Here is a 19583-nt window from a genome sequence, read left to right on the forward strand (position 1 = left end):
TAACAACTACACATAAATGCTCTTGATAATACAGACTTAAGATAACAACTAATAAAATTTTATGATATAAATAAAATAGGTAATATTTGAGTGAATATTTGAAAGTATGTCTACACCTCACGCACTGGAGGGGAGTAGCATCAATCAATTGATCTCTTAATTTCTTGCTTGTATACAATAATTATAATTTATTATGATATTTATCATTTTTGTAAAAAGTTCCCAAGCTCACTGTTTCAATGTCATAATTATATTATACAGGTTCTTGTCTAATTAAGTACAAGTATGTTCCACGTTAAAAAAAAATGAAGTGAAATAGCAGCCTAGGCAATATATCTGCCTGTTGTGTCTCTATTTGACATACATACATAAACTCGCCGGATACGTTATGGGATGCGCAGACTCCGACGTGTATTGTCACACTTAACCATAGTTTATTCCAATCGCAAGTTATAATCATTTTTTTAACATAGAAACGGACACTTTTGACTCCCATCCTCAGCAGTCAGCGCCGAGTTGTCCTTTTCAGTTTGCTCGAAATTTTCCGCCTATCATCCAAATTGCTTTTTTTAGGTTATGGCAAAGAGCGCTTAATCTTACAACCACATCCGCCAGGTTGAGAAAATAAAAACCGTAGTAGGTATCAAAAAATCAATTTTCGAACAATCCTAAGTTTCCGTTTGTTGATATGAAAAAATAATTTGGAATGATAATCTAGTTAATAAAACCTTCATGTGATTTGTGAATGTTTTTTAAATGAAGAAAAAATATAAGGAACCCTTTTTTTTAAAAGAGATTACTTACCGCAAATTAAAAATATGTGGCAAATATCTTAGGTTTTAAAAAAGATGTTCAATTTGATTGTTCTGTACAAAATCTAGCAAGATAAACTATGTATTTTACAAAGATAAGAAAGCATTATGGGCACTTTTGTACAGGGGAGAGGTCTCTGAGAGGAGGGTTGTTTGAATAGATTTTATATATTTTTCCTTTATCATTATTATTATTATTATTTTTATTGTGCTGTTTTTTTATATTATAATTATTTGTAAAATTGTTATTTTAACTATAAGATTTGTTTTGTAATGTAAAAAATAACTGTTTTGTTTATAGAAAAAGTTAGGTGCAACTTAAAATATTTTTAAGGTGCCTGTGCAAGTGCGCTCACCATTGCCAAGTGGAATGAAGTAAATGGAAATATGTTTGCTGTAGCATCTCCTTATTCAAAAGTTATAAAATTCATACTTTTGGTGTTTTTGGTCTATCATAGAAACGACTCGTAATCAGAAGGACTTAAGTTCAACCTGTCAATCTATCACTTTGCGAGACTCTAATTGGACTTATGAAGCTTATTGTATAATTGTACTGAAGACAAGGCAGCATGGTCTTATGATCTTAGCCTGACCCTCAAATGGGCAAAAGGAAAAAAAAATATTGTATAATTGATATGCCGCCATTAAAACGATGTTTTGCTATTGTATTAAGAATAAACTATATGTACATAAAGTTTTGGTACCATACCCCCTCCAGTTCACACCCGGCGGTGGATCGTACCTATATAGGCTGTTTATGTTATGTATGTTGCTATCTAATTGTAAAAAATATTTATGCAAGTGTAAACTGTGTGTAACTGTGTGTGGTCCACGCAGCATATAGCCGTACTGAGTGGAAATCCATAACCTGTGGTCGCGATTCTCAGCAGTAAGGGAACGACGAAGAGAAACTGTGTGTATACTGTAGCTTTTATATAATTTTATCTTTAAAATATTTATTTAAATAAATTAACTTAAAGAGAAATTAAAATAATCACTGCTTTCGATTTTCGAATGAAATCGCTCGTCATCTCGCGGGGTTTCCAATTTGACATGCCGATTCCAGCACACACCATTTAATTTTATTTTTAGGTATACCAGACGGATGATTGACAGCGGTTATTTTTTTAAACGTTAACAATAACCCGGATGAATCAAATAGGCATCTCGCTGGTTTACACCCGCTTATAGCGTGCTCAATTCAATATAGTTTGGGTTATACGCAATTGTACAATTTTGAAGAGACCATTTTGAAAATTTTGTTTGTTTAGCCTTTCGATCCGTCCCTTTTCTTTTCGGTGGATAAGAAAATGACAGATATAACTAAGTAAAATTAGGTGTCTGCTGAAATTAGCACCATTATACTCTTTGGCGATACCACTAGTAACGCTATCTATTCAAAAGGTATATTTGTAATGTGTAATTGGAAACCTCTCATTACGAACCGTTGCGGATAATTTACTATTCTTTAATACTGGTAAATATATAATAATAATATCCTTCCAGCTTGGGCCATGGCGACAAATTTCCAATCTAGGAGCGCCTAAGATGCGCTCTTATATGCTTATCTACATAATTTAATTATGTCGTAAGTCTGATAGCTCAGAAAATGGTGCTGTCCTTCACTTATGATGAGCGTAAGAAAGAAATAGAGCTAAACCGGTGACACACTGGCCGTTTTGACGTTTGCCCTGCTCTTCAAATTTCGTATTCATTAATAACTACGTCAAAAACCAAATAGCTGCACTTTATTGACAGTAGTGACGTACAGTCGGTCATAAAACTACTTTTTAATAATACTAATTCTTTATCCAAAAACTTATAAATGCAAGTATTTCATTATATATTTTCGATAAAAAAAGTCGACTTATTACGTCACTATTGTAAAGTGTCAAAACGGCCATCTAGGGTAGAATATCGAACACCGGCAAATGACGCAAAAATATCCTAGAATCTTTGGTCATAAATGCAGTCAGAACTTACGTAAGTAGGCGACATAAAAAAAAGACAAAATTGGATTTATGACCAAAGATTCTACGATATTTTTGCGTCATTTGTCGATGTTCGAAATTTTTTGGTTTCATAGTTTCTTCCATGCTACTTTTTTTAGTAAAAATAGGCAGTTGTTTCCTTCTTGCCTGCCGCCCAAATTGCCAATTGCTTTCCGCCGCCATTTTTTCGTTTACGGCAATATTGACTTCCGGTGTTCGAAGAACTACTCCATAACGTGCCACTGGTTTAGATTTAGAACGGTTAAGCTTTAAACCCAGTTTGCGTCTAAACGAGTCCACGCCGTTGTCTATATTCACCAGAATTGTAATGTAAACTATCCTCAACGATATATTTGTCATGTATTTTACATTACAAATGGTACATTTAATAGTATATCTATTACTGTGTGTAGTAAACCTTGTAGTATAACGTTTTAGACCGCCACAGGCTGTATGTGTTGTCGAACTTGAGCAGGTACACTCCTTCCCCGGGGTATGTGTGTGACCCGGCGTACACCTGAAATTATTATTAATAATTATTATTTTATAACATAAATAGCCTACATACGTCTCACTGCTGGGCACAGCTGGGCCCGGAATCCCGACGTGCTGACAGAATAAGTACTACAGGAGAAGGAAGTAGTAGTAGTAAGGCAGGAGTCGAACAGTAAACAGTTTATGGCACTTCACAAACAGGAACTTAGTCACAGTTGAACGATAATATATAGAATACAATTTTTTTTTTTTTTGGACAACACACAGTCATAATACAGCATTTGTATCTTAAAAAAAAAGTAATAAGTGAAGACAATGAGTGCCCACAATTTCATAAGAAAATATAAAGACATACAAAGAAAATAAGATGCAATGGACACGGCCACAGTTAAACAATATAGATGTTAGTCTTATCAAGGTCGAGGATGTAATGAGTCAGAGCAGAATAAAAGGAATTGTGGGATTGAATGAGAATTTCGAAATTTAAAATGATTGACGGTAAAAAGGAGAGGTCACAGTATGTGCAGAGTTTCCACTCTGCGACACAGGCATCCCCTCAAAGACCCGGAGGGGGTACGGAGCATACACCACTCTGGTCTACTGCGAGTTGGTGAAGGTGTTTGGACTAGTAGCCCGGGACCAACGGTTTAACGTACCTTCCGAAGCACGGAATCATCTTACTTTTCCCGACAATCAGATAAGTCTAACCTGCAGGCGTAGCCAAACAAAGGTCAGTCTCACAAAGTGATTTCGACAATGTCACCATCGGGAATCGAACCCGAACGTTCAGATTGTGAGTCCGACGCTCTAACCACTAGACAACAGAGTGAGCATGTTATTATTTATCGAATATTTGCTTTCGGGAAAGGGGTTGGAATTGTGACGATGTCCTTTCTAATATACAGGATGTTAGTGGCATCGTAACGAATACTGAGGAGGTGATTCAGCTCATTTATTCTGAGTTAATATCAAGTGGAATTTTCCATCTCAGAATTCATGTCTTTTTGTGTTTCAAATTATTTTTAATTTTATAACTTCGCGATGGAGAATTCGATTTGTATTAACTCTGAATAATGAGCTGAATCATCCCCCTCAGTATTCGTTACGATGTCGTCCGTACAAGTACGTATGGGTGTTAGTTACACCGTAACGAATATTGAGGGGGATGATTCAGACCACGATTCTGAGTTGATATCACGTGAAATTTCCTTTCGGAAATTTCATGAAAATATTGTTTTTTTTTTTTGTATATTATTATCCGTTCCATACTTTTGCGACGCGAAATTCCACTTGATATCAACTCAGAAGCATGAGCTGAATCATCTCTCAAAGTTTTCGTTACGATGTGACTAACTGCGGGTATTGCTGGTTGACGGCGGCAGGTTACCTCTGTGTGGCAGTCCCGGCGGTACACGGGCACGACCTGCGACACGGGCGGCTTGGCGGCGGCCAGCGCGCGCCGCCCCGCGCCCAGCTCGGGGTCGCCGGGGGCGCGGGGCTCCGCGCCCGGGGCGGCGCCCTCTGGGGCACAACGGTACATACATTACACAACCGGTAGGCTCTGCACGGTAACCGCGCACGGCGCGTATTATAATCCAGTCTTTCGACCAATAACCGTTTGACGTCCATCTACGTAGATAGCATTCGTATCGTTTATTGGTCGAAGCGTTCAATTCGCGCCGCGCGCGGCGCAGTTGTCATGCAAACCCGGCTGACGACTACATGTGAACTAAAGTACCTACGGTTCACCGAACTTGCCTTGTATTCAACACGTTTATAATATTTGGTTCTTCTTCTATCGTATGAGTTGTGAGGTGGAGTACCAACGTCATCAACCCTGGTGTCAGGGTTACTATTGAGCCGCCAAAGGCCCCTGACATGGCTCATGTAACGACTACTTACTTACATCAGTAAGTAGTACCCGGGACGAACGGCTTAACGTGCCTTATGAAGCACGGATCATCTTACTTTCGAACAATCAGGTGATCAGCCTGTAATGTCCTAACCAAACTAGGAACCACAAAGTAATTTTTGTGGTTATGTCCCCACTGAAATACGAACTCGGGGCCTCCGGTTAGTGAGTCCAACGCTCAAACACTGGACCACAGAGGCCGTTAGTGTTTTTATTTACAAAAGCTTTCGGTCCGCCACTACGTCAGCGGATAAATCTAAAGTGGTTGTGAATCAAATATACTTTGCACAGAACTTAATTTTAACAATCAGACATAACACTATAACACATCGATGCAGCACAACTTACGCCAGTACGCCCAAGACAAGGATAAAGTGAAATATTTTAACTTTTTATTAATCACCATAAAATATAAGCTTCATTTAGGAACTTGGTGACTCTCGCGGTAACAAAATCCGGGGGTGAGGTGAGGGACCTCGCATTGGTGCGGGACGTGTCCTTTCTACCATACGTAGTATTATTCTAACAGACAACTATAAATACCTAATAATAATAAAGGAATTAGAAAAAAAAATTGCTGTTATTGCCGAAGAAATTACGATAAGTTGGTATGTAACTGTAGACTTATTGGTCTAATTAATGTGGAATGTAGAAATAACACGGGATATTTTAAATGTTTACTCCTTAAATTTTACACACCTTACATTAAAATAAAATCCTCTACCGACATCGCACCAAAGACTCCCCTCTCTTACTTTTTAAAAAACTGCCTTACGTCCCATCCTCCTTTCATACCATAAACAATCAAATTCCCCATTCATTATCCTTCCATAGTATTCCCACTTTCCTACATTAATATTAGTATTCAATGTTCTAAATAGATGGGCCAGCTTCGGCTTAATGTTGATACATAGAAAGAATTTCGCATGGCCGGAAGAGAACCCGGTGGTGTAGTGGTTAACACGCTCGTTCCGGCTTGACAAGAGTTGCGGGGTCAAGTCCCAAACGAGTCGGAAATTTTCAAAAAAAAGAAATTGCAAATGCCGTTGGAATTTGAATAAATAATTGTCTACCTTCGTCACCGTAGCCGTCATCGTCCACGTCGTCGTCTTCGTCACTGTCGGACACGTGGATCGTCACTTCTGTGGTCGGGGACTTGCTCCACTCGAAGTACAACCCGAAACCTGCACCACAATATTAACACTTTGACTGTCCCACGGCAATTGTCTATACAATTGCCATACGTCCAATAGTGCATTATATGCAATGCACGGACGTATGAACTTCAATCGTCGACCAATAGTGTTGTCCAAATACGTCGAAACATGATCAATTTTATAAGGGGTATCATTTAAGCTATCACCAATTTAATTAGTTTTGTGTTTCTTAAATAATAGGGTTTGTCCTCAAAATAGTAGATCTGTCACCAAAATGTAGTCACCAAACAATGCAAAATCAGTTCCACAATAAATCACCTAAAATCCTGAGATATAAGGTCTAGTACCAAATAAATGTTTTTGTATGTATTATAATAGGTGTGTCCTAATAAGTATTTAAACAAACTAATTTAAAGAGATTACCAATAAATCATATTATGTTACTAGAAAATTGCATTAAGTTCAAATAAAAAATTAGGGTTGTCATCATCGTTTCAACCAAAAGATTCTGCTACTTAACTAGACTCCCAAGGTTCTAAATTTCCACTGGTAGTATAAATTATATTTAGCAGAGTAGTAAATAAAACAATTAAAGTCAATATAATCAATATTTATTGTTTAAAATAATTACCACTGAACAATCAGCGCTGGTTTAAAATAGCTGGCTTATGGCACGCCGCCCGCGTCGCGCATCGTGTGATCGAACCTAGTTACCTACTACCCATCGTTGAGGCCGGATTGGTCAATTTTTAAAGCGCGCCAATTTGTCTCTGCCCCTTTGATCATTTTTTCATTAAAATTATAAATTGATGTATTAAATTGGTAACGAATACTATTAATTTAATATCTGAACGAAATAAAATGTTACTACTGTATTGGTGACAAAATATCAAATAAAAAGGAGTCGCAGTCAGGGATCGATAATCGATTTATTTGGTGACAGATCTACCATTCTGAGCACAGAGTTATTATTTAAGTAACAAAACTGTTATTATAAGAACGAAGTTTATATTCATGTAATGCAATATAATTTTATTGGTTATCGATCTCTTATTTTACACATATATTAACATTAATTTGATAATTCATACCTGGGAACAATTTTTGTTTATCTGAGAACGAAAATATTTCGTGGCGATAGATCTATTTATTAGGTGATACATCTTGATGACAAATATAAATTTTGGTGATAGAAAATATAGTCCCCTTTTATAAGTAACAAATATGGTTAAACCGTTGATCTCGTATTTATATTCGCGGACTGCTTCATGGATATACTTATGAGCAACGAATTATAATTCGTATATGTATCATATATAATTCGTTGCTTATGAGGAATTATATGGACACAACTATTTTTTAAGCTTCTATCTCACACAATGGTGTACTTAAATGACGAGGGAGTTATGTTTTCAGGCGAATGTGAGGATTGTAAAAAAATATATGATGCCAAGAACGATTTAGGTGACATAGTTCCACGATGCAACATTAATTTTGTTTGTGTCACTCAATTTAATATATTGTATTGAATGTGGAGGTGGTCACTACATATCATCGTTATGCAAATAATATTTGCATACTAAAAATGTTAAAAAAAAAGATTTATTTTACTTGAAATTTGGTAAGAGAAAACCTTTTTAATTTTTGTTTCATTAAAAGATAAAACGTATTACTTTTACTTTTATTTAGCAGGTTGAATAAAATATAACATTGATTTGTTTGATTTTTCAAGCTTCTCGGGAACAACACTATTCTTGGTGATTAATAGTGTATTATATGTCATGCACGGACGCACCGAGCTAGGTCTTCAGTGCATTACATGTAATGCATGGACAGTTAAAGTGTTAAGGTGATATATCAAGAGAAACTGTCAAAATACACGTATTCTAAATACGTGAATCGGTAGAACCGGTAGTACTCCGCCCTGAATGCATTTAAAACCTTGAAATAACTTGTATAAGATTATTCATTTATTTATCTAGAGGACCATTTTGGCGGAATTTTATATGAATAAATATAAAAGATATAAATAACGTTTGTAAAAAAGGCGTCTCAAGAAATTGCCAAAATTTACTTTTTCGATAATTCGGATAATTTTGTACATGAAAAAATAATTTATACGTGGAAATGTTCGTAATAAGATTTCAGAGAAAAATTAACAAACTTTGAAATTTTAAAACTAATAAATTATTAATATAAACGCCTGAAGCATTAGTATCATTAAATTTCAAAACATTTGCTCTCATGATTCCGTCAGGCGCAATCGTTGTTTTTTTTTTTGCAGTGTTGCCAGAACGTTACTTTTGTTACATTTTGGGTAAAATAAGACTCCTAAAAAACGATAATAATATTAATGTATGTATACATTTTTATTTTGTCCTAGAACCAAACGTTAGATATAAGTATTTAGTTTTGGAGTTTGAATTAACATAATATCTGTTAATTCAGACTCCAAAACCATATTTGGTTTGCAACTAGTTGAGTTGAGTGTAATTTATTTCCTTAGAATCCAATGACTAAATAAGGCTATTATATATTTGCATATACAGAACATATGCAGCACTTACACAATTTTTGCGTTCAGTTTGGTAAGCAAATACTTCGACTGTCTACCTACATTTGGTGTTGTTTAGGTATTTTTTTTTATGAAGACTTCAATATTCTGCTAGCCTGCTAGTCTTCTAAGTTGCATTTTTAAACATTTTTAAATAGATATTGGCCCCGATTCCTGCAGACACCGCCTAATTTTATTTTAGGTTATATCCGTCATTTTCGTATCCGTCGAAAAGGAAAGGGACGGATGATTCACAGCTCTTAATTTTAGGAAGAATGAGTAAATTAATGTGTCGGGTTATTGACTGACGTAAAATTTTTAGACGGTTGGTTTAGATTTGTGCTTAAAATTGACGTGTGTTCCATAAATTTTATGCTTGTCGATTACCCGTCCCTTTCCTTTTCGGCGGATAAGAAAAGGACAGATATAACTTAAAATAAAATTAGATGGTATTTACAGGAATTAGCACCATTGCTATGCTTTTAGGCGACCTCACCGATGTCGTAGTGGTCGGTGCTGAACTCCCAGCACAGGCAGCGCGCCCTCGGGTGCGTGGGCACGCGCACGGTGAGCGTCTCCCCGTGGCCCACCGTGAGCCGCCCGCCGCCCGCGCCCGCCGACGCCTTGAACTCCTCCACCGACGCTGACGTCCACATGCGCGCCTCCTCCACCGGCGGGAACACGTCTGCGAACATGCCCAAATACAATTCTAATTCCAACTCATTCCTTCAAAGCAATTATCAAAGAAAGTCTGTCTTAAGTATGTTTCTATGTTCAGGTTAATTTCCAGAATCGCTGAATGCGTGCTATTGATGTAAGGAATATTCGCATTCCCATATTACTTGACCTTCGCATTTGCAAAAACGTGCGAATATTTTGTGAATACGAACTTATCAATAACCTTAATTTCAGGTTCAACCCCCTAGACACTACAGTACAGTTTTTACATTCGCTAATATCGACGGCATATATTCGCAAACATCATTGGTCCCACTCTAACTTGTATTGACTTACCATCGCCATCTCCCTCTGAATCATCTTCTCTCGACTCTTCAGTAAAATCACCAGCGTCGCCCTTGTCTGACGTTTGCATTGATCTAGAAAATAAATACATAACATAAACTATAGTCTACTTATACCATGCATCGAACTACACCTGTGCTAGATGTATCATGATGACAACTTACTTGTTGTCCACGGTAGCCACAGTGTCGTTCAAGTTACAATCCTTCACGGTTTCTTCTATGACAGGGTCTGCGTCCTCAGAGTCTGTAATGGTGCAATTGGCCAACCTCTGGTCTATGGCCAACTGCTGAATGTACTGTAAGAGATAAAAAATAAATTGTATTCAATTCAATTCATTTAATTGCAAATAACCAATAATATACATCAGATGCAAATTAATATAATTAAGGTAACAATAGGTACAGTATTCAATTATTTAGTCCACATTACATTTATCACACAGTAATTATCCCATAAGAGACACACGCTCACACAGTAATTATTCTTAAATTAACAATAATTACTATAACACTTATAGAGTAACGGTTCGCGTACACCAAAACCGATCCGTCGGCCGTTTTCGGGTCGGAGCTGTTCGGACGACTGTCTCGGACGATCAACTGAATACACTGCAGACGATAACGGCCGTTGCCGGTGTAACCATAACACCAAAACACTACTCGATCGCAGAAAGAAGCGGGTAAAACTGACAAAAAATTCAAACATGTTCGGACTCGTCAGTTGATCGTCCGTTTTCGGGCGTTATCGGACGAAGTCGGTAGTAGCAGTGTTTGCGCGCTCTTTCTTTTACTTACGTTTGATTTGATCGGCCGAGATCGGCCGATGACGCCCGAGCGTACTTCGGCCGATGGCGGATTCGGTGTACGCGAGCCGTAAGACACGCACATATAGTTAACCAACATAACAATTACAATAATATGTCATAGGAATAAATACATAATAAATCATGTATTGCATAAAAACGAAATTATTATTTTGATGTTTCGCAAAGGTCAAAAAATTCATTCAGACTGTACAGAGGATTAGCAAGTTGCAGCATTCTTAGATTGTACGAGAACTCTTTATTGGTGAGGTTCCTAGGTCAAAGATACATTATGAAATTCTAATTAAATAAAGGCAGATCTAAAGGAGACAAAAACGTTTTATTTTTCAATTTAACTTATTTATGAGAATTTTAAGAAAGAAAAATGTAATAATAAGTGCGACGTTTTGTCACGTTTTTCTTTGACGTCGCAGGTTACTTTTATATACAAATCCCATGGTAATTTCGTGTTTTGACGTTTAGTAAAAAGTAACTGATTTGACTAGTTGGAAACCAGCCTATTGTAAATACTAAAATATGACCGCTCAATAAGGGGCTTTCCCGGATACATTCCCCAAAAAATTATAGATGGCCAAAAAAATATTTTTATTATTGTCGTGAGGAAATTGTCAAAGATGACAGAAGCCATACTTCAAAAATTTTATTGAATTGGAAGGTCAGACAGGCAGTCGCTTTTGTAAAACACAGACCTGTCAAATCTTCAGGTTAGCTAAGCAGACCCTGTGAAAAACGGGATAATGCTAGGGGGATGATGAATTATTTTCATTATTGACAACTACCCTACGAGCTTAGACCTTTGTCAAGTACCTGTTGGTAGTGTTGGTCCTGCAGCTGGCGTATGAGCACGGCCTGCTGGTCGAAGTTGCCCGGAAACTGCTGCTGCGCGTACGCAAGGAACTGTTCGTACGTCTGCGCGTTCAACGCTTCTTTTATTCTTTGCCTGTAACAAAGCATCCCTAATATTAGATAGAAAAGAATCGACCGGCCTATAAATAAATAAATAAATTAAATACAGATTTAGATCTGTATTATAAAGACTAGATGTCGCGTGGTTCGCTCGCAGCAAGCTGCTCGCGTGTCCGGTATTAGTTCGAAGCTTTGTATGGCGGCCATCTTGTTTTCGTGAAATCAAAAAAGTTCTAGGTGCTATAGTTTTGCCAGGCCGTAGGGTGTCACTCTGATGCGGAGCAGTTTTCCAAGATGACGTTCCGATCACACCCCTATACATCATTTTTACACCCGAGACATTTTCTGGAAAAACAAAAATTTATATGGCGGCCATTTTGTTTTTCCGCCATTTTGTTTTTTTTTCACCCACAATAAAATTTGACCAAGATTAAAATAGGTTTTGCGGAAAAAGAATCGTTCCAGGTGCGATAGTTGCGCCAGGCCGTAGGGTGTCTCCCTGATGCGGAGCAGATTTCAAAGATCGAGAAGTATTTCTATACCCAACATGACATTCCGATTACATCCCCATACATTGTTATTACCTCTAAGACATTTTTATGGAAAAACAAAATTTTGTATGGCGGCCATCTTGTTTTTCCGCCATTTTGATTTTTTTTTCAACTTCGGTAAAATCTGACCAAGAATTAAATAGGTTTTGTGAAAAAAGAATCGTTTTAGGTGCGATAGTTTTGCCAGGCCGTGGGGTGTCTCCCTGATGAGGAGCAGTTTTTGAAGGTTGAGCAGTATTTAAATTCTCAACATGACGATCCGATCACATTCCTATACATAATTTTTACCCCCGAGGCATTTTCAGGAAAAACGAAAAATTTGTATGGCGGCCATCTTGAATTTCCGCCATTTTGTTTTTTTTTTCACAGGCGATAAAATTTGACCAAGATTTTAAAAGGCTTGGTGGAAAAAATGATGTTCTAGGTGCGATAGTTTGGCCAGGCCGTAGGGTGTCTCCCTGATGCGGAGCAGATTTGAAGATAGAGAAGTGTCTCCATACTCAGCTTGACGTTTCGATCACACCTCCCATACATCATTTTTACCTCCGAGACATTTTCTAGAAAAAAGAAATTTTGTATGGCGGCCATCTTGTTTTTCCGCCATTTTGATTTTTTTTCAACGGTGATTGAATTTGACCAAGAATTAAATAGGTTTCGTGAAAAAAGAATCGATCCAGGTGTGATAGTTTCGCCAGACTGTAGGGCGTCTCCCTGATGCGGAGCAGTTTTCCAAGATCTGGAAGTTTTCCCATACTCACAGGGAGGTCCCAATCACACCCCCCATACATCATTTTGACCCCCCGACACTCCTTCTGGGAGAACAACCCTGTCAGTGAGTCAGTGAGTCAGTCAGTCAGTCAGTGGGCTTGTAGCTTTATATAATATACTAGATGTCGCGTGGTTCGCTCGCAGCAAGCTGCTCGCGTGTCCTGTATTAGTTCGAAACTTTGTATGGCGGCCATCTTGTTTTTTGCCGACGATTGAATTTGACCAAGACTCGAATATGTCTCGTGAAATCTAAAAAGTTCTAGGTGCTATAGTTTTGCCAGGCCGTAGGGTGTCTCCCTGATGCGGAGCAGTTTTCCAAGATGACGTTCCGATCACACCCCTATACATCATTTTTACACCCGAGACATTTTCTGGAAAAACAAAAATTTATATGGCGGCTGTCTTGTTTTTCGGCCATTTTGTTTTTTTTTTCACCGGCGATAAAATTTGACCAAGATTTAAATAGGTTTCGTGAAATCAAAAATGTTCCAGGTGCGATAGTTTTGCCAGGCCGTAGGGTGTCTCCCTGATGCGGAGCAGTTTTCCAAGATGATGTTCCGATCACTCCCCTATACATCATTTTTACACCCGAGACATTTTCTGGAAAAACAAAAATTTATATGGCGGCCATCTTGTTTTTCCGCCATTTTGTTTTTTTTTCACCGGCGATAAAATTTGACCAAGATTTAAATAGGTATTGTGAAAACAAAAAAGGTCCAGATGCGATAGTTTCGCCAAGCCGTAGGGTGCCACCCTGATGCGGAGCAGCTTTCAAAGATCGAGAAATATTTCCATACTTTACAAGACATTCCGATTACAACCCTATACACAGTTATTTTCCCCGAGACATTTTCTGGAAAAGCAAAAATTTGTATGGCGGCCATCTTGTTTTTCGGCCATTTTGTTTTTTTTTCACCAGGGATAAAATTTGACCAAGAATTAAATAGGTTTCGTGAAAACCAAAAAGTTCCAGGTGCGATAGTTTCGCCAGGCCGTAAGGTGTCTCCCTGATGCGGAGCAGTTTTCAAAGATCGAGAAGTATTTCCATACTCAACTTGAGGTTTTGATCACACCTCCTATACATCATTTTTACCCCCGAGGCATTTTCAGGAATATTGAAAAATTTGTATGGCGGCCATCTTGTTTTTCCGCCATTTTGATTTTTTATCACCAGCGATTGAATTTGACCAGGAATTAAGTAGGTTTAGTGGAAAAAAAAATGTTCTATGTTTGATAGTTTAGCCAGGCCATAGGGTGTCTCCCTGATGCGGAGCAGTTTTCGAAGATTGAGAACATTTTCCGTACTCGACAAGACACTCCGATTACATTCCCATACATCATTTTTACTTCCGAGACATTTTCTGGAAAAACAATTTTTTGTATGGCAGCCATCTTGTTTTTCCGCCATTTTGATTTTTTTTCACCCGCAATAGAATTTGACCAAGATTTAAATAGGTTTTGCGAAAAAAAAATTGATCCAGCTATAATAGTTGCGCCAGGCCGTAGGGTCTCTCCCTGATGCGGAGCAGTTTTCCAAGATCTGGAAGTTTTCCCATACTCACCGGGAGGTCCCGATCACACCCCCCATACATCATTTTTACCCCCCGACGCTCCTTCTGGGAGAACAATTATGTCAGTGAGTCAGTCAGTCAATAGGTACATGGGTTTGTAGCTATATATAGTATAACTAGATGTCGCGTGGTTCGCTCGCAGCAAGCTGCTCGCGTGTCTTGTTTTCCCGCCATTTTTTTACCGCGATAGAATTTGACCAAGACTAAAATAGGTCTCGTGAAATCAAAAAGTTCTAGCTGCTATAGTTTTGCCAGGCCGAAGGGTGTCTCCCTGATGCGGAGCAGTTTTCCGAGATGACGTTCCGATCACACCCCTATACATATTTTTTACACCCGAGACATTTTCTGAAAAAACAAAAATTTATATGGCGGCCATCTTGTTTTCGGCCATTTTGTTTTTTTTTTCACCGGCGATAAAATTTGACCAAGATTTAAATAGGTTTCGTGAAAACAGAAATGTTCTAGGTGCGATAGTTTCGCCAGGCCGTAGGGTGTCTGCCTGATGCGGAGCAGTTTTCGAAAACCTTGAAGTATACTCGTACTCTACATGACGTTCCGATCAAAACCTTTATACATATTTTTTATCCCTGACGCATTTTCAGGAAAAACGAAAAATTTGTATGGCGGCCATCTTGATTTTCGGCCATTTTGTTTTTTTTTGACCGGCGATAAAATTTGACAAAGATTTAAATAGGTATCGTGAAAACAAAAATGTTCTAGGTGCGATAGTTTCGCCAGGCCGTAGGGTGTCTCCCTGATGCGGAGCAGTTTTCGAAAACCTTGAAGTATACTCGTACTCAACATGACGTTTCGATCACATTCCTCATACATCATTTTTAACCCCGAGGCATTTTCGGGAAAAACCAAAATTTTGTATGGCGGCCATCTTGTTTTTCCGCCATTTTGACTTTTTTTCGTCGGCGAATAGATTTGACCAAGATTTAAATACATCCTGCGAAAAAAAAATTGATCCAGATGTGATAGTTTCGCCAGGCCGTAGGGTGCCTCCCTGATGCGGAGCAGTTCCTGAAGATCAAGAAGTATTTACATACTCAAAATGACCTTTCGATTACGCTACCATACATTGTTTTTGCTCCCGAGACATTTTCTGGAAAAACAAAATTTAGTATGGCGGCCATCTTGTTTTTCCGCCATTTTGATTTTTTTTGACCCACAATTGAATTTGACCAGGAATTAAATAGGTTTTGCGAAAAAAGAATCGTCCCAGGTGTGATAGTTTCGCCAGACTGTAGGGTGTGTCCCTGATGCGGAGCAGTTTTCCAAGATCTGGAAGTTTTCCCATACTCACCGGGAGGTCCCGATCATACCCCCCATACATCATTTTGACCCCCCGACGCTCCTTCTGGGAGAACAACTATGTCAGTCAGTCAGTCAGTCAGTGGGTTTGTAGCTATATATAATATAATATAAATAAAAATAGCTGCAATGCGCGGTAAGAATTAGTTCTTACCGCGCATTGCAGCTATTGTAAAATGTTATATAATATATATTGAAATATAATCAGTGATTATTATCACCATAAGGTTCATCATATCCATCTTTGGACTTCGTATCAACAGTGGCTGCAAGTTGTCTTTGATTACTTGTGGCTCTGCCCACCCCATTAGGGATTACGGGCGTGAGTTTATGTATGTATGTATGTATTAAATAGAATTATGTTACTAAAAATCGATATAGATGGCTCTATGTACAGTTTTTTCTTCGTTTAACCTTCTAATTTCATGGATAACAGACATATGCTTCTTTCATCTTTGTTTTTGAGTTTAAATGAAGACCCTTTTTAAGTTTTTATTACACCCAGGCACAATTACGTCTTCCACCCGTTATTATTCTGATCGAAATAAAGAGAAGCAATATAGGTAGCTACATAATTCTATACTAGCAATGGGAAAATAGGTAATTAATTATCATGTTAAATCTCCATCAATTTTTTTGGGAAATTTGGCCTCGAAAGTCCCTCACTGAATTGAAGGAGATTAATTAAGTACTATACTAACACTTGTGCCTCCTCGGAGTGCTTGTTGTTCATCTGCTTCTGCTTCTCCAGCAACACTCGCTCCTGCAGCTCCGCGCGGGAACGTTCCTCTTGTTCCTTCCTCACCCTGCAACGACACCAGCGCAATAAAAGAATAAATTTGGCGGTGTGCGTGGGTGTGTGCGTGCGTGCGTGCGTGCGTGCGTGCGTGTGTGCGTGCGTGCGTGCGTGTGTGCGTGCGTGCGTGCGTGCGTGTGTGTGTGTGTGAGAGAGAGAGGGAGATAGACACAGAGTGTGAGTATGAAACAGAGAGACAAAGTGTGAGTATGAGAGAGAGACACACAGATCGTGTATGAAAGCGCGGTACATGTTTATCGGAACAAAAGTGTTTGGCAAACTTACTCTTGCTGTTTTTTGTTTTCTAAATCCTTTTGAATTGCTTCCAAGTATGGCTTAAACAGAGGACACAACCTGCAAAGCGATAATATTTCGTTATTAGTTATTTATTAGTGATATGAGTGGATATTTGTTTTACCTAGACCTGTTGAAATACAAATATTCGTCGAGTTACATTGAAGACCAGTTAAGCACCTTTTTGAACAAAACCTCGCAATAACACGCTACTTTCGTTCCAAGTAAAAAGTGGTCTCAATTTATACCGAATGTAAATCACATCAGAATGTGATTTTTCGAAAAAGTACTTACTGGTCTTCACTATAAGGTGACGATATAATTTTCTTATATTTATCAGCCCAAAATGCTGCCACGGGAATAGCAAGGGCGGGAGCTCTCATTAAGTCCTCCCGCATGCAGGTTTCAGGGCACAATGGACATGCGATTCGGTGGGATATGGTCTGCGGAGCTGCTCCACACTGAAGGCCCGTCTCATCTGTGAAACCCCACCTGGACCGGTTTTGTTTGTCTCGGCCGACTTGTGTACAGTCTTTAGTCGTATTACAACGCGCTATAGCATCGCGATTGTACCGATGCAAACACGCGACCGTGTTGACGATACCGAGAAGAATGAGTGGCGCGTGAGGGAGAACCGAGTTTGTTTATTTATAGCGAATCGTGTTTATTACAGGGAGGGCACACCGCTGCTAGCGATCGCATCGCGACTGTATCGATACAAACGCGCCACAGCATCGCTGCAAAAAGTCGCCATAGGCGAGGGCCCTATTTAATACAGGTGTATTTAATGTTACCTGTCGAGAGTATGAACAAATCCAGCCATAGCTTGTATCTGTGTCATTTGTCCGAGAGCTTGCCAGGCCGCCCGTCTGTCCCGCCCGATCACGTCGAGCACCCCGAGCGGAGACGCCGAGTGTGGGTCCAGAGGCCCGTGTGCTGTCTGCTGCGTGTACGCTACCAGTTTCAGCCTATCTTCATAGCTGAGGTGCAGGGCTTTACCCTCCTTATCTAGAAGTAAATAAATAAGTAAATAAGAACAAAAGGAAATAAGGACATAATTATTTCCTTATATAATTATGTAAGGAAATTAGGAAATAAGTAAATACGGAAATAAGTAACCAAAGATTCAAATCTGACTGACTAAAAGTGTCCAATTTTAAAATTCAAATATATAAACTGATAGAGGAAGAGTATATACATATACAGGGTGGCCCAGAAGTTCAGGTTCAAAATGAAAAATTAGATAGAGGGGCTCATTAGCTACCAGAAACACCCCCATGTATGTTCAGCAATTATTTACGGTTTAGGAGATATGACCCATTTTGTACCTTTTTCTAGATTTTCTACCTTACTTCAGAAATAATCATTTTGTCGCTATCCCTTTCTTAACAATTATTTTATTTTACTTCACAACTATGCCTAAGGCTGTGTACCGCTCAATCAAAGATAAATCAAAGTCAAATCCAGTATAAAAAAAAAGTTATCGGAAGTCAGGTTAAAGATTTATTTCTCAAAAGAATTACAAATTCACTTAATCAAAGTGTAAATCTTAAGTCAAAGTGAGAATTCAACCAAAATTGTTACAGTTGTTAATACTTAAGTACCTACCTTATGTATACAATACAAAATATATACCTATACATTCTTACAACCATTATAAATGTAAATAGTCGGAGTAATTAAGAACACTGTTTGTATATTACCTTTCCAAAAATATCCCAATTTTGAAAATAATTGAATCATATGTAACAGAACATTGAAGAATGAACATTGAACATAATGTTCATAACAGTACTTATTTATTGCTCCCATAGCAGCGGGGCCTTTATTGCAGTGGCATAGCATAGTAGTGGGGGCTCACATACGCATTAATGTTAAGTGTTTGTATATTGTTGAATAATTGTTTGTGTATTTTTGTTGTTTGTATTGTGGTGTCCTAAACAGAAATAAATCATTTATGTTTCTTCTTTTCGATATAACTTTATAAATGGTTTCATGTTCTCGTATTATATAAATTTGATAGCAACCCTGCTTTCGTACTGTCGGGTTTTAGTGCCCTGATTAATGTGTTTTTTTTTTTATTTTCAGCACACAAGCAATACAGATTACATGATCCCTGATTCATTGAAATTTACAAATGTGCACAATAATGGGAATACTGTAAGATATTGCATTTCTAAACATGTATGGAAAACAAGCGAAACATCGACCATCCCCGCGAGTGCATTAGCAGAACATAAGACTTAACTACCAAGAAAGCATCAACACAACTTGTCCAACTATTAAAGTAACATAGAGAGGGATAATTTATGAACAACATTTATCGAAACACCGAGCGCAGAAAACATTATTTTCAAAAAATTACCTTTATAAAACGCAAGTCCATACTTATACACGTCTTTAAGCGGTATCCCCCATTTTCTCTCTTCACTCTCAATAATACCTTGGTCGGTTTCCAAAGGAACTTTTACTGGATCCACTTTGCAATTCGTTTCAATTTTGCTACCCATTTTTATATTTTTTACTGATATTTAATTGAAAAATGGATTTTTCGCGATTTTCGTATGACAAATGACACTGACGTGTTGAAGCATATTTATGAATGTCGTT

The 19583-nt window shown here is 38.2% G+C and overlaps 1 protein-coding gene across 1 annotated transcript; it reads right to left on the minus strand.

Annotated features, from left to right (window-relative positions):
• Positions 1-2923: 2923 nt before the first annotated feature.
• Positions 2924-19516, minus strand: LOC126373142 (Golgi resident protein GCP60). Its single transcript, XM_050019166.1, has 11 exons — positions 19339-19516; positions 17768-17981; positions 16965-17033; positions 16585-16689; positions 11578-11710; positions 10109-10242; positions 9936-10018; positions 9418-9606; positions 6284-6394; positions 4686-4819; positions 2924-3320 (listed from the first exon to the last, which is right to left on the minus strand). Exons 1-11 carry the CDS (start codon positions 19481-19483, stop codon positions 3204-3206), a joined length of 1434 nt encoding a protein of 477 aa, XP_049875123.1. The 5' UTR covers positions 19484-19516; the 3' UTR covers positions 2924-3203.
• Between the last annotated feature and the right edge of the window lie 67 nt (positions 19517-19583).

The sequence above is a fragment of the Pectinophora gossypiella genome, chromosome 15, assembly GCF_024362695.1.
Source record: "Pectinophora gossypiella chromosome 15, ilPecGoss1.1, whole genome shotgun sequence".
Lineage (NCBI taxonomy): Eukaryota > Metazoa > Arthropoda > Insecta > Lepidoptera > Gelechiidae > Pectinophora > Pectinophora gossypiella.

Bases quoted from the DNA above. Each gene is read 5' to 3' on its own strand.
- LOC126373142 (XM_050019166.1), bottom strand. From the start codon at position 19,483: ATGGGTAGCAAAATTGAAACGAATTGCAAAGTGGATCCAGTAAAAGTT. The intron at 16,690-16,964 runs GTAAGTTTGCCA...GTGTCGTTGCAG, and splicing joins GAAAACAAAAAACAGCAAGA to GGTGAGGAAGGAACAAGAGG. The intron at 3,321-4,685 runs GTAACCTGCCGC...TAATAATTTCAG, and splicing joins GCCGGGACTGCCACACAGAG to GTGTACGCCGGGTCACACAC.